General features: G+C 36.1%; 1 protein-coding gene across 1 annotated transcript in view; it reads right to left on the bottom strand.

Annotated features, from left to right (window-relative positions):
• Positions 1 to 21,671, bottom strand: part of LOC121431528 — a 46,342-nt gene extending 24,671 nt beyond the window's left edge. Inside the window, exons 1-5 of the mRNA XM_041629085.1 lie at positions 21,283 to 21,671; positions 9,167 to 11,150; positions 8,365 to 8,480; positions 6,692 to 6,780; positions 4,059 to 4,135 (exon numbers count right to left, since the gene is read on the bottom strand). Of these exons, the coding sequence (XP_041485019.1) occupies positions 4,059 to 4,135; positions 6,692 to 6,780; positions 8,365 to 8,480; positions 9,167 to 11,150; positions 21,283 to 21,508 (2,492 nt within the window). The 5' untranslated portion in view covers positions 21,509 to 21,671. The remainder of the gene's footprint in view (positions 1 to 4,058; positions 4,136 to 6,691; positions 6,781 to 8,364; positions 8,481 to 9,166; positions 11,151 to 21,282) is intronic.
• Between the last annotated feature and the right edge of the window lie 1,281 nt (positions 21,672 to 22,952).

The raw sequence follows: 22,952 nt of genomic DNA, 5'->3' as shown, positions 1-22,952 counted from the left end.
CTGTCTCTCTGCCAGAGCTCTGGGGGACAATTCGCTCTGTAAAGGCCTCAATGATGGTGATTTTCTGATTCAGACAGAGTTTATATTTCGGGTATATTTTTCAAAACTGCCAATGAAGTTTGATGATTTCTTCATTGTCATGTATATTTAAGTTATTAATGAGTTCATTCTCACCAAATTTAGACTCCCCCATAGAGAAATACAATTTTCGTGGAGATCTGCGTTTTCAAAGAACTTCAGGAAAAGTAAGGGTATGTGGGCCTTTATTACATGGCCAAGTACTGGAATTAGATGGAGTAAAATTTAGATATTAAATTCATTTATATCAAGTTCAACTCACAGTCTCACCCACACAAACACACCCACATCCAAGATTCTAGGCATGAAAAAAAACATTTAAAAATCATACAATATTAAACAACAAGTCATAATTAATTTAATAAGTGAACAGGTATTCCTCAAAATACAAAAACGTAGCATTTGAAAAGAGCCCCTGAAATATTGCAAAAAAAAATGAAAATGGAGCCCCCCCAAAAAAATGATTAATTTTTCCCTGGCTTCAAGTTCCACAGAATAAAGTGCGTTAAAAGGTTACAAAAGGTCAAACTTTCATCTTCTGAAAAATAATGAATAATGAAATCGGTTCCTCATTATGAGCTGGAAAAAATGGGACGGGAAACTCAACATCGAGTTTCATTGGCCCATGCGGTTGCTTTTGACTGCGCTGCATGCACGCACTTGCACTGGCCTTTGAAAGAGAGCAACTCGATGTATTTATCATGTTGAACTGTCTCAGACTCAGTCCTGTTCACTATTCACAAGACAAAAATACGCCGGCATTTTTAAAAGGAAATATCTACGTCTCTAAAAGAATCTGCCACGTAAGAAGCACATGATCTTAACTCAATTTTCACTGTGAATGTTTTTATTATGCGTCGTTTATTCTCCCTTTTTTTTCGCATGACGGTCTGCGGGTTTGAGAATGAACTCGGCCCGGCCCGCAACCCGCGATCAGAGGCATACCGGCAGGTTAACCCGTACCGCAACGGGTGCGGGTTACAACATTAAAATGTAAAGCATCACATTTGTTGGATTACTACTATTCTGGTGGGTGTTCCATAAAGCTGTACATAAATTATTTATGAATTCACACAAGACTTTGTATGACTGCTTACCTGTTCTTGAGATTAATGAGATTTCCCAATGATCCAATTTTTTCTTCATGGACATGCATATTGGAGTAAATTTCCTTATACCATATTCAGTACTTTTTACATGGAATGAACTTTGCTATCAGATGCTTGTCAACAACCAGCATTTTAACGTACAAAGATCGTATTTCAGCAAATTCAACTGACAGGTACACTACATACAGTGCATATCAGAAAAAAGGCAACCAGGATTCCCACATCTTTTTTTTCTTCAAAGGCAAATTGATTATGATATTTCATTTACATCATCATGCAATTCAATTATTTCTCTACATTTTGATAACTACGATGTGGCGAACACTTCACACATTAATGAGCAAGACGAGTTTTGAATTTCAATGTCAAAATCAGGTTGCGCAGATAAATTGGACAATATTGGTTCATGATACAACAACTGCGCTTATTCGACAATTACATGTACTTGTAGCTCATGAGCACTTCTTTTGTATTCTTTAAGTTTCTCTCACTGATCCCTGAAATGAGAGTTGATTCAGATTACATGTACCGTGTATTTCTGCGCAAATTTTTTCTAAATTGAGAGTTTTGCGGTAGCACCATGACTTGAATATTAGTCCTGAAAAGGATTGTTGGTTATCTTTCTGATAGTAGCTCTGAAAAGAACTTTTATTTTCGATGTTTCGAGCACATAAGCTTTGCTCTTTGTCAGGAATCTCTCCATTCAGTCTTACCACCATGCAAACCGTCAAAGCTCGAATCGTTTCTGATAGGCCTCAATATTTATTGTTTTCAATCTGCCATGCAAGAATGATTTGCTAAGCTGTTGGCCTCAAATTAAAGATGAGATTCCACTCTTACCATCATAAGTATCAAATTCATAGTAAAAACATGTTTTATAATTGTGAAATTTATCTCTGAAAAGTGGTTTGCCTTTTTGTTGGATACACTGTACATGATATCACCTTATTTTAACATCCAAGAAAACTTCACCTGATTAATACACATTTCTATCAATAATAGATTGCTGTTAAACCATAGAGCTGTTACAGAAGGAGGACTGACTCTCTCGAACACTTTGCCCCATGCGCGGGACCGCTAATCCCCTCGCAGCAGGCTGGCCCATCACAGCCCTTTCACACTTACAGGCCGCCCGTAAATCAGCCCTAAATCAGATAGGGAAAGTTGGTCGAATGCAATTTAAAACGCCGTCATGCGGATTTACAGATCATAACCAACGAAATATCATAAAAGTTAGGTTTAGATCTATCTCTTAAAATGCGTCAATTCTAGTATTTTTCTGAAACGGTCTGGAGCTGAGGCCTGTACTGTGTGAATGAGCTGAGCGAGCGAGCTACAAATAGAGGAGTATGTGGGGCACCGGAAGATACTCGACGATGCATCAATCGAAGTAGAAATGTCCCCTTGATTCGTCATATTTTCAAGGCCTACATGACCAACAAATAATCTTACCATCGAAATCAACTTTGAAGTTTGCTTTCCCCCTCATTGTAATTTTTAAGACAGGAGCACACAGGAAAAGGCTTTATAAAGCAAGAAAGACAGACATACACAAATGACTAGTATCCAACTTTCTCCATACGTACCGTGGCTGGGTTGAATGAGATTGTAATGTATTTGGAATGTACGCAAAGGGATCATCTCAGAAGCTCAACCATACATAAAAGACGTAGATCAGGAATCCGTACGAAGAGATATGGATGTTGGAAGAACAGCAAGTCGTGTATCGAATTTGAAAAAAACAGAGCTCGAAGGGAAGTTATGTGGGAGAACGTCGTTTACGGCGGTGCCTCACAGGGACCTTCAAAAAATCTCTGACTTCAGATTTTACGAGCGGGCTTATCGCGTTATGTAAAGCGGGCTCTAAACTCTAACTAGCTCTATGGTTAAACTACTGTAAATCATGAATGCATGTAACTAAGGATACCCTCCCCATAAAGAAGAATTTGTTATCAAAGACTTTGCATCATACATGTAGATGTTATCAAAGCCAACTTTCACAGAAAATACATGTAGGCCTACAAAATGTATGGGGGAGAACCAGCATGTCAATTTTTTGTTTAAAGTCTTTTCACTTGCTAATTCTCTATAAATACTAACATCCTGTAAAAGGAAAAGAGCAGTCATGTAAATTTGCTCCTTTCAGCCTGCATTTCAATGATATTTATGGTTTGTTTGTTTTTTAAGATACATTACCATAGGAATTACCATGGCTCAACTTGCCCCATGCTGTTTGGCTCAACTTACCCCAGTCCGAACTTAGTGCGATAATTTTGTATCCACACATTTATTATGCATCCATCATATAAAAGACTATGACAAGAATGAAGATCCATACCTGGACTAATAATATTGTTATCATGTCTTTATTATATTTAAAGACGTGTGTGTTTATAAAGCACTTATCTATTTCACACTCTTTTTTACTTTTTTGGCTGAAATTCATATTTTTCCCTCTAAAAAACTACTTTTTGTTTCAAAGTTGGAAACAATGTGGTGGGGTTAGGGGTTATGCTATGGGTCATCAATACATGACACCATCACAATGTCTGACTCATTCATTATTGGCCTGGGGCTGGTGGCTCAACTTGCCCCTATGCTCAACTTACCCCGCCTTCCCCTACATGTATTAGAAGAGATGATTCTCATCTCACCATTCATAAATTATATTTACGTGTACATGTACATATTTGTACCCTAGATCCGACATGTATTGATACCATTGCACGATAACTCACTATCATTTCTAGCTCTGTCAATATACAATATTTTAAATCATAACATAGAATGAAGTATTTTTTTGGAAGGCTCTACAAGATTGCTACATGAAATACAAAGACATCTTTGCAGACAATAATCCTTGATACTCACTTGGTCAATTCTCCAGCCTTGTGTTTCCATGGTGTGTCCGGTTCTCTTATCACAACATGGTACTGGTGTTTCAGTGCCTATGTAAAGATACAACAGGTACGTATGAATCTCAATGCGGTCCCAGCAATAGAAATAGCTGACAAGCAACTTAGCCCTTATGATAGCCCAAACTGCTCCTACAATTACCTAAATTTAACGCTTTAGAGCAACTATTTATAAGAGAGTCGCCCCGAGAACTGCCACAAACAATATATGCAAGAATGTGTTCATATTCTACAATGTACATGTACACTGTACATCAGAATAAAACAAAGAATGAAATTTTTAATAAAGTTTTCAAATGAACCAATATCACAATTTACCTTCAAGGCCTACCATATACATGTACATGTAACTGCTTGTTACGCAAAAAGTTACCTTTGAAATGAAAGAAATAGCTCATAACAATCTGAAATCACCAAAGTGAGATAAAAAAAAATAGCCCCTAAAAATAACCATTATTCCCTACCCAGTGTGGTCTGCAATATGAATTGCAGCTCCAGTGTATATTACCATAGTTACAATTAAATAGTAATCCATAAACAATTTTAATGCGCAGCTGCATATTAACTACTTCTTGCAATAATGTGTGGAGCATCAAAACCTCTTACCCCCCCCCCTAAAAAGGATAAAATTATCATTCAATTTTACATGTTTGTTAAAACTACAATGAAGTAATGTCTACATGTGGGATTGATACCAATCATCAATAATTGTGAGTCCACTTTAACATTTCCTCTGGGATAACCTTCATAGCATTGTGCTACTGTAGTAGCCTCGATTGCCAAATACCGGTACTCAGTCTTCTACTTGTGATATAAAACAAATAACTTCTTGAATACATTTTGGTTACTACCCAAAACTACACATGTAAACAGAGTCTGATCATACATGTAGTTTACACATGTACATGTATATACTCCACCAAAATTCAGAATCTTGGTTTTTAAAGATTACTTTAATTGATTGTTACTTTCATACATTTCACAGATAACATTCTTCTTTTAATTATACTCTTTCATGACTATGAATGAATTATTTTTTTACAATTACATGTACTAAAGTATAAAGCACACAGGAAAAAGGAAATGACAGAGGTCACTAAAAAACAACAATGCACATATTGTATCTTATCCCTATTCACTATTCAGACAAAGTTGTACTGAGACTTGATAATGAAACATTACATACATTTATGTAAATTCTCCTCATTCATCTAGTCGTGATCAATACAAGAATTAAAAAAAAAACTGGAAATAAACTCACTGTTGTGATGTTTTATCAATTACATGTATCAATTGGCTTCTCTTGACAAATGACGATCCTGATGAAGGGGAGGCCCTTATAATGTTTGAGATTGTGCAGATACGGTGGCAATTCAAAAGATTCCAAGTCGTCATTCACCCAAAGAAGTCAATTGATAATTGGCAAAAATGTGCAATAGTGAATTTATTTCCATTTTCTTTTTTGTTTTTTTTATATCATATAAATATTAAAACTTATATACAGTATGTACATGTACAGCCTATAAAGCATCATACCTGTATATCTGAAAATTGAAAAAAAATGTATAGATATGCATTATACTTCACAGATTGTATCTTACAGGCCTGAAACCTTTACATAAGTACAAATTAAATCTTAAACTAAAGTCATGTCCACCCCAGAAATACATGTATGTTGATTTGAATCAATAGAGAAAAATACAAGCATAATGCTGAAAAATCACATCAAAATCGGATGTAAAATAAGAAAGTTATGACACTTAAGTTTTGCTTATTTTTCACAAAACAGTAATATATGTATGCATAACTTGGTGCTACATGTACATGTATGTAAATGAAGGAGTCGATAATATACCTCACTCACTGTTCCTTTCTTTTATTGTTTGAATTATACAATATTACAATTTTTACAGATTTGGCAGTAATGACCAAATTGACTGAACCACAAAATGTTTACATAATTGTATTGCACGAATTCAAGGAGGAATAGAACTTTGTTTCACATGATACTGAGGAGAAAATCGAAATATTTGATTTTTTCATGATAAAATACAAAATAAATAGTGAGCAGGTGATGTCATCAGTTCTCTTATTTGCATACTGACCAGGATGTGCATATCACTGTTTTGTGAAATAAAGCAAAATTTAAAAATGGCACAACTTTCTTATCTTACACCCGATATTGATGAAAATTTCAGTGTTGTGCTTGTTAGATTTTCCCTTTTTATTCAAATCAAATTTTTGTTAGGGAGGACTTGACCTTTAATTTGAATTTAAAAAAGTATATTCACCAAGGAGCACAAAGAGGTTGGAGGAGGTAGTGTTTGCTGAAAAAAGTATTAAAAAGCACATATTTGTGTGATTATACCTATTTCCCTGTAACGATTTGCACCACAATTGAAACCGTGATCTACATGTAACACTTGAAGTAATCATAGCAATCATGTCAGATCTTATCACATCTTAAGGTTGGTCTGGTAATAGTTTTGATTGTAGAAAGAATTTAAGCAAGCTAGAGAATTTTCCCAATCAGCTACAAAAGGCTGATAGCAACGGATAGCACAACAGAGTGAATGAGGTACCACTCACCATGACAACGTATGGCTTCATCTCCCAAGTGTGGATGTTGGTATTGTCTATGATGACTGGAGTGATTCCTTTCTCTAAGCAGTCTTGAGCTGTTTTATAAAAACAAATAATAATAATAAGCAGGGGACGTCATGAATGGAAAGCCTAAAACTCACTAAGAATGAGCCATTTTATCATAAGTAATTTCTGTTGACTGAAAACTGTACCTGCTGAACCCTGAATTACCGGTAATGTTGTTGCTTGAAAAGTGGAATGTGTGAAATTAAATCATGCAGGAAAACATGATTTTGAAAATGATAACCTATTAAGCACCAAGAGATATGTTTTGTGATAAGCACTATCAATTCATGATAATTACTGACCTGTTACAACCGGTAATGTGGCAGCGATGCCTAATGTTACAACAATGCATTACTTGATACATATTGAAATATATGTTTTGACTTCACAATCCGAAAGATGTAACTGAGCTTACTGTTAGCGCTCTGTTGGGCTAACAACGTTTCTGTGCGGCCGACACTGGTTATTAGCAAGGCAGTTATGCTGTATTGGTGGTACATGCGTTTTCATAATGGCCAGATTAATACATTGTAGGTTTAACTCAAGACTAAAAAAAAAAAAAAAAACTTTAGTCTGCAATTGAATGGGATATTATTGACTTTACTTTTTCAATGTTTATGACAAAGACATTGTTTTGAATAATTCATTGCAGTTACTGTATACTCCTATCCTTTTCTTCTTATTTCATAACAAAAATCATTTTGGACAACTTGTAACTGCAGCATTGCATAAATCTTTTTTTTTCATTTGAATGAGTTCACTAATGACATTCCAAAAAGCATGCTGTAACTTAACCTAGGTTTGTATTAAACATTGCCATGAAAATGATAATCCCTATGCACATGGGACGAGCTACACCTTATCCAGCAGGGAGGGGGGGTATGGAGTCCCTTTATAACAGAAAGATATTGGTACCAATCTGATGACCAAAATAGATCCAACCATATCAAGTCAACAGCCATGACAGGGGCAGATCCAGCTTTTACAATTAGGGAGGATATTTTCATTTGATTCCCTGTTCAGCTGCTAAAATCTGATTTTATGTGTGGTGCATTTTTTGAGGTTGTAATCCAGCGAAAGACTAATTTTCTGATCTTACATGAAGATAAATAAGCTTACTGTCACAATATCTACCTAGATAATGAATAAGATGCGCATCTAAATAAACAATATTCATATGTACACAAAGCCTCAGTTAAAAGTTTTAACATAGGCCTACAGACCTGGAGAATGACCTACATGTAATATTGAGTATTTACAGTGACTTTATTAAAGAAGATACATATCTCACCAATCAAATGATGTAAGTGCTACCTGAATTTTTTTTATATTCAGACCTAAAAAATAGAAATTCTAAGCAATTTTTGAAATTATGAAGAGGATAGGGACAAGTATCCGAGTAAATAATTGATACAAGTGTGAAGTGCAAGCTGAAATGTAAACTATCTTCATTAAATTCTAGAACATTGACATGTTCTGTTGTATCACTTTTAAAACCAGAATTCGCACACCATATTCAATAACTGTTTTTTTTTTAAATCTAAGTAGTTGAACTTTATGCAGTCTCTGACTCTGATATATATTTTCCATCATCCAAAGTAGATTTAACACACCTCTTTTCTGATTCCAGTCATGTGCCTCTCCAATAGCATTCCTGTCAAACAGGTACTTCCCATTCACCATGAAGAAATCGTCAGTACTCAGAATTACTCCATTCCCCTTCAAGCTCCTGAAAAAAAATGAAAATCATTCATTTCCAAAATTACAAATTATACATATAATTACTAAAACAGGCATACAACATTTTCACAATCTTGCATTATATTTTTCATAAAAATTAAAAAAGGATGCATGGTGAAAAAAACTTCAAATCCCCATTCTGCTTTTAAAAACGGGTCCCTATAAAATATAAACCTTATTCTACAAATCAAATAGGGAACCTACATGTTCATCACATAGTTACAAGGAAGGTACATTGTCTGAGTGGTCTAAAGCACCTGCTTTAATTTTACCCATGAAATTCCAGGATTTGATCTGCAGCACATTACCTAGATGTATATGAGCAAGACATTTTATCTGCATGAGTCTTTTGTTGTAAATTGAATATGAGAATGCTATATATTGGTGACAAAATGTGCAAGTGTTCAAAAATGATAAATAAAAAAATAGCTATTCATGATTCAAAGAATCTTGGGAAAGATTATTTGTCCATTCATCCTCTAAGTTATAGAATAGCCTTCCTGATGATATAAAAAAATGCTTAACTTCTGAAACTTTTGCAAAACACCTTAAAACATTTCTATTCAACTCTTATTTAATATAGAAATTTCTTGAAAAGCACCTTGAGTATACTACAGAGTGAAATTAGCACGATATATGTCTAGTATTACTACTATTATTATATATTAAGCTTACTTTGCAACAAAGCTTTTGCCACTTCCTGGACATCCCCTCATAAGACACAGCACCTTGCCTGGTGGCAGTGGTGGGATCGTCTTTGGACTTGGTGCAGGATATTCATTGCGCTTCAGGTTGGTATGCTGGATCACAGGCCACCTTGGTGGACCAGCTAATTCTTGTTCCACATTTGTTGAGGCCAAAGGCTCTTCTGGTGATTCAGGGAGTTCAGTAATTGTCACGTTGGAGCGTGGGACATGTGGTCTTAGGTGTAGGTGTGGTCCCTGGAACCCAAAGACCTTACCCATGTGATGAACATGTGGAGGGTATGCACCGGTTCTGGCGCCGGTCCTAGAAGGCACATGAGCAACAAATGCTCTTGTGTATCCCTGATTTGGCCACGGTTGGGATGATCGTGATTGAGGTGAACTGTCTTTGTGGTACGATCTGGGCAATAAGCCTGGTGTGATATTCTTCACGACAAAGTGTGTTGTACCGTAGCCAAATCCAGGCATGAAGTTGGCATCATAGGCAAAGGTCTTGGGTTTATTTTGTCCATGTATCTTTGCTGTAGGAGAAGCATTTACTGGTCTGTACTGTGGATACAACAGATTATTTTCGACCTGAACAGGACTATGTGGTTGGCCGTTTGGTCTTTGCTGGGAGCTGACTGATGGCACATTCATAGCACCTTGTCTGATTTCATTCACAGAGAATCTCTCATCAGCCTGTTTTAATGGTATTTCCACTGAGAAAGGATTATCTAACTGTTCTCTTTCTGGAGGGAAAGCACTATGTAACCTATCAGTAGTGTTGTTTGGTTTGGCTGACTGCTGCTGCTCCTTCTGCTGACTCTTTAACAAGTTGCTCCTTTCACTTCTTTCTCTGACCTGCTTACTATCTCTTTCTGGTTTAACTTCTGCAAAAGAGACTGAATCTTCCTGGAAGCTGATATGCTTATCAATGTCTTTCTCAGAGTCTTCACCAGACCCATCGTCTCTGTCACCTTGCTCATCGGTCAAATTATTCAAAAAGCTAACAGTCGCTTTCGGTCTAGCACTTGCCACTTCTTCATGTCTATTCTCTGATGTACTGAGTTGTGTGTGATTTATTGTATTGCTAAAGTTTGGATTGGTGCTCAGCTTAAGTTGTCTCTCCATATCACTGTTATTGAGACTCAAATTTTCTTGTGGTTTTTCAACTGATTCCATTGGGGCATTTGGAACCGTTAAAGGGGTCCAATTTGACATTGCATTCCCACTACAATCCTCAGATCCTGCTGCTTCATATCTTTTCTCTTTGCTTTCTGATTTGCTCTTGGTATTTTTGGCCATAAATGCTCCATCAGGTTGATCTTCATTATCAGAGTCATTAGGGGAACTGTTAACAGAGCTACCACTGCTACTGGACATTCCTCCAACAAGTCGATCATCCGTGGCACTATATACAGGAAGGCGTGAGTGCAGCGATTTAAATTGTACTTTAGATGATTTCATCGATGATTCCATCTCTTGCTTCTCTTCTTCCTTGACACCGACTTCTAACACCATCTCGGCAATCGCACTGAGGTTTCCAAGCTCCACCAGTTTGTTCCTGTCACCTGTGTCTCTGTAGGCCATCAGTCCAGCTGTGACCTTCTCAACTGACTCTTCTGAGAATGTATTCCTGTCAAGGTCTTTGGCCATAGATATGGCTAAGTCTAGGCCCTTGATGCTGCTCTGTATACCTGGCAAGCTAATGTCGTCCAGACCTACGCCATTCCTAGAGATCACAGGTTGTTTCTGATCTGTACGAGAACGTGCGATGGTTTTCTCTGATGCCACATGATGCGGCGGATACAAGCCATTCAGGAAGTCGTCTGGGTCCTCAGAATCATCACTTTCGTCACTTTCGCTGTAACTGACAAGGTCTCTGGGTGCCTTGGACATGCCATTCACATCAGATCCAGGAAGATCAGGTACATCACCAGCCAGCTTGAAAAGGGTCTCCAAGGCCAGATCAACTGAAAATATAAATGAAATGAAACATAGTAAAAAAAAATCAGATGGAATAGTCGCACCCAGAGGAAATTTCAAAATTTTCAAATTATACGCTGAAACCAAGAAATGCTTAGTGTTACAAAGATTTTGAGCATATATTCTGAATATTCTCACAGGATGTGATCACAAGATGTATTGATTTAAAAAAAAAATCACTCAAATATTAATCCTTTGTAAAATATTCAAATATATGAGATGTAGAACGGACGCTTTTACCTTTTAAAGTTGTGCTTCATTTAATAACAGACCGTATTATTAAAGGCGATATGCAAATGAGCAAGTTGATTATGTCACACACCCACAATTCCTTTGGTATGAAATTTCATTTTTTTCCTGGTATGATGATGAAGCTCTTTAATCATTAGAAATTCCCCATATTTATTCAGAAATTATAGATAGTTACATTTCAGGAGAAAGAAAAATAGAGAATGATGTGTTTTAGTTGCTGATTTGCATATACATGTACATGTAATTGTTTGTGCCTGTAATGTGTGATACTGTTTTGTAAAGTTACAACAAAACATCCAATTGTCTTAACTTTATTATTAAGGACAATAAAGACTGTCTAGATGGATGGGGAATATTATTTGTAGATCTTGAACTGCAAATTCATACATCTTACATTTCAATTTATTTTCAGATTATTTATACTTGTCATAGAAATTACATTCGTTTAATTTATGTCCAGGGACCCGATGGAACAACAGATTGGCTATTTAGCGCCAATTGGAAATGGTTTATCTCTACGATATTGAAGTTCTTTATTAAAAATTATCTTAAAAATTCAATTTTTAAAAAAGGTGTTACAAGTTTATTGACCCCAAGTGACCTCTGTTATTGGCAAGTATCCTGAAATAATATCCATCTGTTTGTCCATACTTCAAAACCGCAGTAAGTTTCATTGACTACGGTTTTATGTTTTCAGATTCATAATTTGGAAAATTCAAGATCTGGTCTTTTTTTTATGTTGATGCCACAATATTGTAAAACTTCATTAATCCTTAAAGACTGTTGAACTTAACCATGTGACCTGAAACTCATGCCAAATGATCAGTCTTACTGTATGTACTTGATTGTCTTTTTGTCCAAGTTTCATGAAATACATGAAAGTCCATATTACTTTCAGAGTTATGACATTTCAGAACATTTGCTGCTTCCCTTCAGTGAACGCTACATTTGACTGTAGTGTAAAATTCACCAAGCAAAACTATGGGAGTTAAAAATTTGAATTTTAAACATATTTTTTTATAGTAAAATGCAAAAGAACTTTATTAGTGTGTTTATCTCCATATTGGCGATTAGATGAAATAGTAACAATACTCATCATCGTTTTTTTTTTCACTAGTCGACTTATTAATTTCTTATTATACTTATTTTCAATCATTCTCTAGTTGTAAACATCCATCAGCTTCTGCATTTCATTATTATTTTATAGAAATATTGCCAAACATTGGGCTAGATCATTTTATGTGCAATTTGTTTTATAAGTTCATTTGTACGCAGTGCTCCATGTGGGGGGGGGGTGATATGCTTCCGAGCAACAGTTATTAATTATGCTTTTATCACCCCTGGCCAGAATGTAGCACTGCTCCATTCTGTATTGTTTCTTTTTACCATGTATAATGTCATCTATTCTTATATCATGATTTGGTCAAATAAATAATAATAATAATAACTAGAATTTAATTCGTCATGCGGACGAATTAGGTGGTCTGTCATGATTTTTCATTCAGAGTCGGCTAATGTATAAAATGAATAATTTAGATATGATTGATAATCTTGATTCTAGACATCCTAAGAATAAATTTTGACCATTGCTCAATGTGATTATTAATGTTTCCCATAGACTTTGCACGTAAGCAATTTTGAGAATTACAATTCCAATATTGCAAGTGAAAAACGGGCATGATCCCGGCATCTGATCAAAAAGTGGAGGGCACATTACCGAAAGCCCAGAATCTCAGCTATAACATATTAAAAGCTCCGGCAAAACTGACAAGAAGAAATGGAGATATGGCTCACGAAATAGAGGAATGTCGAATCTAGTTTTGAGAAAAAGTCATGTCCCATAGAGATTACACAGAAAATACATGTGATATGAAAAAAACAATTATAATCTGTTTTATCTTGCTAAATTTTAACTTTCATACCTTTTAATTATCATAAAGGATCATGTAAGAGGTGGCAAAAAGAAAAAAAAAGAAAAAAAAATCATCTTTTCTACCCCAGGAATCGAACCTCCGCCCTCGAGAAAGCAAGTCAAATGCGTTATCCATTGAGCCACGATATTCCCCATAGAGATTACACGTAAGCAATTTTGAGAATTACAATTCCAATTTTGCAAGTGAAATACGGGCATGATCCCAGCATCTGATCAAAAAATGAAGGGCACACTTCCGATAGCCCAGAATCTCAGCTACAACATGTTAAAAGCTCAAGGAAAGCTGACAAGAAAAAATGGAGATATGGCTCACGAAGTAGAGGAATGTCGAATCTAGTTTTGAGAAAAAATCATGTCCCATAGAGATTACACGCAAAATGAGGAAAAATGACATGCCTCTTTTCATCGCTGTTTTACGCAATGATGCGTTTCTCAAAACGAATATTCATGTTAACTGAGGAGAAAGAGTACATTATAAACTACAACATATTGAAATCTAGGCGAAAAATGATCTATATTCGAGAAGTTACAGCCAAATTTGCATAAATTTGATGACGTCATTTTTGAAAAAAATGAAATTTTTAGTTTGGGCGCCTATTTGATGACGTCACGATATAATTTAGGGACAATGGTGACATGAAATCAAATCTACAACTCATACTCTATCGATATATGAAAAAAAAATTGGGGGTCAACGGACTTTTTAAAGAGCTACAGTGAATTTACAATAGGCATGTTTTTGCCCATATATGGCCTATAGTGAGAGCTCGCGCGCACACGTGCTGCAAACTTTAATGGGTGTTAATTTCTATATTAATGGTTGTAGAAGGTTGATCAAGGTATCAAATTGCTCAGAATTTTATTAGCAATGCAATGATATTAAAAGAAATGGTTTTTCAGCGTTGTGTTAAGGTGTAACGCGCGGAAACGCGCGCGCATACGTGCGCGCGCGCAAATTTTTGAAATGCTTAAAATGACCTGAAACGTACCCAAAAAATTTTATAGGTCATTTGGACGATTTTTTTACCTTTGACGCGCGCGTACGCGCGTGTCATGACCTCTACATGACCTTTGATGACATTGACAGTTGACCCTTGACATGAAGTTAATGTCCTGTAAATATTATTAATTTTTGATAATTGATAATGAAGATATGATCAAATGAAGAATTTTACAAAATGGCGCGTAGATGACGTCATCATGACCATATGACCTTGAAAAGCTTATTTTTAGGTCTCTATGATAGATTCTATATATGACGAAAAAATCAGCAAAATTGATTCAGCCAATTTCGAGAAAAGTTGGCGACAAACATAGGTGCCAAGAATAAAGAAAGAAATAAAGAAATAAAGAAAGAAAATTCTGACGAAAACAATAGGTGATCTGTCATAGACAGACCACCTAATAATATGACATCATTAGTTTGCTAATTGGATATTCATGATGACATGCATAAAACCATATGTACAGTACTTGTAAATTTAATGCAAATCTTTATAAAATGACATAACTTTTCCTTGTCTGATTTTGATGGAATTTATAGTGTTCTGTTTGTCTGATTTTTCTTTCTCTGTTCAAATCATATTATTTCCAGCCTGAAGTACCACTTTAAATCTACATGTATGTACAGGTATATGTATAATCATGGACCTACAACAACTAGACATTCAACGAATCCCCTCCTTTGGGCCTAAGACCGTCACCACTTATCCTTTTAAAAACAGAGCGCTGGCAGCTGACGCCCATCAAGCCGGTCGTAAAACATGCCGTTATTGATGGACAGCGGAAATCAATTGTGCGCTGCTCCTTAACATTGGAATGTTGTTCATTCACTTTATCAAAAGCAACACACAGCAGCGAACGTTAGCGCTATGAAAATGATTGCAGAAACAAGAAAACAGGCGTGTATAAACATATTTTTTCAACTTCGCTAACAACCGCTCACGAAATGCATTGACATCACCATGCAGATCAGAATAGCTATATAGAAAAAAGCAGTACAAATTTGATGGACAAATGTGCGGAAAGACGTTAATAATGCATCTTTTTCGGACAGTCGCAGTTACCTTCGATCAGAAGTTGATTTTCATTTGGACGTAAAATTCCACAGGATTGGCAAAATTCAACAGGATTTTTTCTGATGATCAGACAACAATTGCACAATACTGACAGCATGAAATAATGTACAAAACCAGAAATAAATTGCACATTTTATTGTAGGTAATGTAGGGACTGTCCCTATTAGCAATTGGGGCTAAAACATGACCGTCTTTGGTCGAAAGAGGGCCAGTGATCGATCGGTGATCGTCATCCGCCGAAAGGAGCTTGCATAAACAATCGCTCCAGGCGGTCGTCGTAAAAACAGCGTAAAGAAAAAGTTAAGTGTATGGCAGCTATTTTAAGAGGTGGTGGCCATAAAATGCTCTCGTTGAATGTCCATTTGTTGTAGGTCCATGGTATAATGTACATGTAATACAGTACATGCACAATCTAGCAATTCATGTTGCAATTCAACTTTGTTTTTCATTACGAATTTCAAGTTTCATCCTTCTTTCTTGTATTGTGACTTTAAGAAGCTTTTATATTTTACATGAATCTAAAATTATCCCCTGAAAATGTACAAAGCCAACATACATGTAGGCCTATACTGTACATTTTCCTGCCTGCAATCAATTTTGAAAAAAAAATGTTGAAAATGTGAAATCAATATCACATGTCACATGAAATTATTCAGGTTACATTTGTTCTAGATATACATGTATGTATGACTAACAGATCATCATTTATTTCATTTACATGTACATGTATTTATGGAAATTTGTAATATTTGCTACAAAACCTTGTCTGAAGTGGCTGGGGATTTCCAAATACACACAAACCAACATGTCTCCAAACCGCCCACATCACATTTTATTGTATGCACCAAAATGGGGGAAAACCAGATCAACGCACGTTAATCAATACAACAGTTCTAGACATTGTGGTTGATTTGTTGAACTCTGCCACTTATTGCAAAGTGCTATCATGGGGAATCCCCCATACATAGTCATAGTGTATGATATTACAGATCGTATGAGTGTCATGTTGTGTTTAATATGTGAACGTCCTAATATGATGTATGTGTATCTGATCATAATAATACGTACATGTACATTATCATTTATCATGGTCTATAAAGCACTGCACTACGTATGTAGGTGTACTTTACCCACTGTATAAATAGGCTACACCAAAAATTGAAGAAATTGGGCACATCTAATATAATAAACATACATTTATGTAGTGTACATTCTACTGTCCAAAGGCTAAAAATTGTTTACATGTAGATGCTACAAAATGTAGATAAACTAAACCACAAAATGTCTAAATCCAAACTACATGTAGAAAGAACTTACAGAACCATACAGTACATCTAGTTTTAAAATATTGAAATGGTGCACGAGTATGACTGGTGTAGAAAGTTTTAGGCTAATATTTTTGGCAATATTTATGCTCTTGGTAATCCCCCGCCCCCTTATTTTTTAACCCGACAACACTGTTAGTTTTGTCATTATCTGAAAAACGACAAGAACATACATTTGTCAAAACATCGAGTTTGGGTGGTTGAAGTCTTAACTTCTTTCGTAATGATGTAGTGGCATCACATGGGTACATGTACATGTACATGTAGACTATGACATGCAAAAGTGCATCAAAATTTGAAAAGTATAATCTTACATAATGGTAAAATCAATCAAAGAGGTTGAAATTACATGCATTGCAAAATTATATGGGATACATATACATTGTATCATTCAATAATGTAGTGTAAAGAAACTATACTTTTTTTAAATGCTGTGTACAAAACCATTCATTTTGACATAACTGAATCAATAAAGACTGTCTCATCAGGCCATCCATAACTGAACTTGCATTCTTAGTTTTCAGAGCCACCATTATGAATGATTGATTCTATCTCTACTTTATGCATAGAATTTGTCAAATCAATATGTTTTGGTATCTAAAGATTTAAATGTGTCACATGTACCTGAACATGTACTATTTTGATGATGTTTGGAATTTTATTTTTAAAAAAATTTAAAAAAAAAATTGAATAATCATCATTTTATTTTAGGGTTTAGTTGGACTGTAAAGTAAGAAAATTAAAGATACTGGAGATAATTCACCTGTACTGCTATTGGAATGGTATGAAAATTTGTATTATTTTTTCATAAAATATAGGAATGGAAAATATATCACTACTGTGCAGTGAACTTGAAATTTGAAAAGTACAACCTAAAGTGAAACGGGCCATATTTCTTTCAAATCTTTATGAGATTTTGGCACTTACATACTCTTAAGGAACATTATCAACTTATTTTGGTGTGAAATAAAAAGTAATTCACATTAAATCTTAACTTGAAGGACAATTCCACCCCCAAAAAAGTTAATTTGTATTAAAGAGAAAAATCAAACAAGCATAACACTGAAAATTTCATTCAAATCGGGGGCCCGTGCAAAGAGTTACAACTGATCCAATATAAGCAATTGTATCTCTCTGGAAATCCATCTGTGTCCTAATATTTTTTTAAGGAAATTTGTAAAATGCCCTTTTAAAACAAAGGAGAACACACCAAATTGTCGAGAAATCGATGAATTAATACATCATGGGTCCGTTGCAGAAAGGACTGCGTTTAAATGCAAGTAAAAACAAGTGGAATGCCTCTGGCCGTCTCACCTGCATCACGCGGTTCAATATAGCAGCAGTGCTGACTTTGAATAATACTCTAACTCGCACAAGATGTTCAGTGATACATGGTTACTCTTATGTCCACTTTTTATGAACTAGACCAATAAACTTACAGAGATATGATGGTTATTCACCAAAAAACCCCAACATGGCCAAAGTTCATTGACCTTACATGACCTTTGACCATGATCATGTGACGTGAAACTCAAACAGGATATTCAGTGATACTTGATTACTCTTATGTACAAGTTTCATGAATCAGATCCATAAACTTTCAAAGTTATGATGGTAATTCAACAGATACACCCAATTCGGCCAAAGTTCATTGACCTTTGACCTTGGTCATGTGACCTGAAATGTGCACAGGATGTTCAGTGATACTTGATTACTCTAATGTCCAAGTTTAATGAACTAGCCCAATAAACTTCCAAAGTTATGATGGTAATTCAACAGATACCCCCGATTCGGCCAAAGTTCATTGACCCTAATGACCTTTGACCTTAATCATGAGACCTGAAACTTGCACAAAATTTTCAGTGATGCTTGATTACTATTATGTCCAAGTTTCATGAATCAGATCCATAAATTTTCAAAGTTATGATGGGAATTCAACAGATATCTCCAATTCGGCCAAAGTTCATTGACCCTAAATGACCTTTGACCTTGGTCATGTGACGTGAAACTCATGCAGGATGTTCAGTGATACTTGATTAACCTTATGTCCAAGTTTCATGAACTAGGTCCATATATTTTCTAAGTTATGATGACATTTCAAAAACTTAACCACAGGTTAAGATTTCGATGTTGATTCCTCCAACATGGTCTAAGTTCATTAACCCTAAATGACCTTTGACCTTGGTCATGTGACATGAAACTCTAATAGGATGTTCAGTAATACTTGATTAACCTTATGGCCAAGTTTCATGAACTAGGTCCATATACTTTCTAAGTTATGATGTCATTTCAAAAACTTAACCTCAGGTTAAGATTTGATGTTGACGCCGCCGCCGCCGCCGCCGTCGCCGCCGCCGTCGGAAAAGCGGCGCCTATAGTCTCACTTTGCTTCGCAGGTGAGACAAAAACCAATAGCAAGTCCCAAATGCACGCTGTTGATTGGTTGAAAATCAAGTTGTGCATGACTTTTAGAGTTGCAATAAATCGCAAACCTTTCTGCACAGGCTCCTGATCTAGAAATGTTTTGAACAAACATGCATTATGTATGTTGACTTTGCTGGCTTTCCACAGTTGGATTGATCGGATCAATCACAACTCTTTGTAAGACGGGCCCCAGATGTAAAGCAAGAAAGTTCTGACATTTTGAAGTTTTGCTTAATTTCATGCAACATTTATTTATACATGTAAGGTACTTGCATATCCTGATCAGTAGGCAAATGAGATGACTTCACCCACTCACTATTTGTTACTTTCTTATATAAAATATTTTAATTTCTAATTTTCTCCTCATTATCTTGTGAAACAAAGATGGTTTTGTTCCTCCCTGAACATGTAGAATTACCATTCTTCAATATTCTATGGTTCAGTCAAGTTGGTCCTTATGTCACATCGGTAAAATTTGAAATATTGTATAATTCAAACAATTAAAAACAAAAGAAATAGTGAGGGACATCATCACTCTCTCATTTGTATAACACTGAATTGTGCATACATGTTATAACTGTTTTTTGAAAAATAAGCAAAACTCCTGATTTTTGTTAAATTTTCAGTGTTGTCCTTGTTTGATTCTTCTCTATTTATTCAAATCGACATTTTCTGGTGTGGACTTGACCTTGAAAAAGTTAAGTGCACATACATGGCCAGCACCCCCTTCATCAGACCAAAAGCTTTGGTCTCTGTTATGTTGGTTGTTCTGCTGAACTCAGTTGGTTCTACTCACCAATACAGAGACCGATTTGTAGCTCGATTTGTACAGGGACTCAATGGCAATATGTTTATGTATTAAGCCTGGATCAACCAGGGAAGTGGGAGTTGTGTGACAGCCAAAGTCACTGTTTTTTCCCCTTTAGTTTAAGTTTATTTTTTTCCTGTTTTGGTGCATTTCAGGCAAAAACGGAATGATCTTTATTTTGGTACAGAACTTTTTATATATTTTTATGAAATAAAGACAAAAATCGATGAGCCCTGTTGGGGGATTTTGCATCGTTAACCTCCTGATAATGGTGGCTGCACGATAGCAAATAAAAATGTTTAAAAACACTCCTAGAAACAGACGGCTGCCAGCTGTCTACTCCTTCATATACTATCCATTTTTTTTTGTTCTTGCTGGACAAAATTTGAATTATGAAATATAAAAGAATAACAATAATATGGTGCCGGTGTTTGTGGGCACAATCGCTGCAAATGGTAAGCAGTTGCGCAATATTATTGGGCAAATACTCAGCTGGGCAATCAAAACACTGCATGATTTCAATTTTCTGGATTTAATGATCGCGATCTTACCAAACTGCTTTCCATGATAAAAAAAAGAAGAAAACAGAGATCTAGATCTATAAAACATAAAAACATAACTTTAATACTATAGATCTAGATCTCTTGGCAACTTTTTAAATATCTGGGCAAAACAGTGCATGTAATTGTAGGTCTACCCACACTAATGCAGGGTTAGGTAACATCACATTCAGTCACAGTACTCACAGTAAATCACAGACACAGTCAGTAGTCACAGACCACACTTACAAGATCAGGGCAGTAGAGGCGCACGGCCAATATTGGAGACTGTCTCCAATGTGGGAGATTATCTCCAATATCAGAGACTTTTGTAAAGAATTTGGGAATCCAATTTCAGAGACAGTCTCCAGTTTGGGAGACCAATTTCCTTTGTTCACATTTGCTGCAAAAGGATTACCTTGGCGGCAAATAAAAATGTGATAAGCAGATTCCTCATAAAAAATTACCCCTTTTCACCGTCTACTTTAAAAATTCACCGTCTACTTTTGTTTTGATAAGGATTTTTGTTGTCAATCACACACATAACAAATGGGCTTCTGACCTCAGTGAGACAAAATTTTGGGTGGAAAAAATCATGCTTTTGTTGGTGTTGTTTCTTTTGTTCTTGGCAAGACTTCCATATGTCCCCTCCACTAAAATTGGAGAGAGTCTCCCATATTATTGGCTGTGCGCCTCTACTGCAGGGAGGAGACAAATTAAACACAAAAAATAAAAAATGGTTCAATGTTATTATAATTACCATCATACTTATGGTCTTCCATTATCGCATGAACCAGTGCAGCATCCAGCTTGCCTTCAAACATCTCCTGCAATTGTTGAAGTTTTTGAGAAGGGGTCCCCTCCTTATCGACCTTCTTGCTACCTTTCCCTCCGGCTCTAGCCCCGGCGTTCTTCGCATGCTTCGGATGCTTGCTGGAGGCCCCACTCGAGCCGCCTTGTTTTCCATGTTTCTTTTTCCTTGGCATAGTATTTCTTCTCGATCCTATCAATAACAGCTCTTGGCATCAATACCTTACCACAACATATCAAACTTTTGAACAGTCTGTCATTATAGTTACATAAAATTATTATCTAATCAGACTTTGACTTGTTGGTTCCGGGCACGAGAATCCGCTTAAGCCTACGGTACCGTACGATTGTTGAAATGTGAATAGCTCCATCTCCTGTTCGTGAATAAGATATTGGTTGCGAAATTTATCATGCGAGGCTTTTGGGTGATATGAATGCAATGATTATGAAGGCTTACCGTAATTTATTTTTCCAGAAACTGACATGAAGTCCTGAAAATTTGCGTTTAAAGAATAAAGATTGTTCGTAGGAATTCATAAACAGAATAGGTATCTAACAAACAGTTTGTTCTAATTTTATAAAACCTTAAACATTCACAATTTTCTTGCACTGAGCCTATGTTTGTGAGAACGATACCCCCTCTGAATGAATAAAAAAAGACGGGTGAAAAGCAACATTTTAATCATCCAGAATAAAAAGCTACATTATTTCAAAGAGTTGGTGATATTCAGTACCTGATTTGGAAGGTTTTGAATGTCAGGTCCCACAGTAAAATCCACTATACATATCAGGGATTGCTATTCATAGGCAATAGGGCACACAACACTTGCATTGGTATATTTCGTCACATTTTTTTTAAAAATCTGTATGGTAGCTATACGAGCAGCAAATCCGAATGCTTTCATCACTCTAACCCCGGAGGGGCCACTTACATTGACGAGTGGATACCATGCGCGACCAAAAAAACACGTAAAAAGGATGTCTTTTTCACGATAGGGCACGTTACGTACGTAACGTGATAAGGGTGTCAAAAACACAAAAATAATGAAAAAATGGTATCTATTTCGCTAGCCTGACACGTGTTTAGGGTCGAATTTGCGGGGATGATAAAACACTGAAAATTAAAATGTTTTATATAGGATGTCCTTTTTGCCCCAACACTTCGTGTTTAGAGTCTGATTTGCGCGAGGTGTAGAAGGTGGGGTCGTACTAAACCAAATAAGGTAAAGCCGACGACCGAAGGGCCCGTAACAATAAAACATTCCTGTACTTGTTTAGGGGTTCATTTCAGAAATATTTGCCAAGAGTATCGTTTTGTTCCCAATACTTGTTAAGGGTAGGGTTTCACACGCCAAAACGTGTTAAGGGGTGCACCCGGGGGGGGGGGGGGTGCATTTTCAGAATATGGAAATTACGTGTTTAGGGTGCTTTTCGAGACCCCATGGTCGCGCATGGTATCCACTCGTGAATGGAAGTGCCCCCCCCGGGACTCTAACCCACCTATCCTACACACAGCCACATATACACTCACAAAATCATAATACCCCCCCCCCTCTCTCTCTCTTCCCTTCAATTCAATTCAATTCAAATAAAACATTCATTTTCTTCCATTTCAGTACA

Source organism: Lytechinus variegatus, chromosome 1, assembly GCF_018143015.1.
Source record: "Lytechinus variegatus isolate NC3 chromosome 1, Lvar_3.0, whole genome shotgun sequence".
NCBI classification, from domain to species: Eukaryota; Metazoa; Echinodermata; class Echinoidea; order Temnopleuroida; family Toxopneustidae; genus Lytechinus; species Lytechinus variegatus.
The sequence above is the reverse complement of the archived record's forward strand: the minus strand, read 5'-3'. Positions and strand labels throughout refer to the sequence as shown.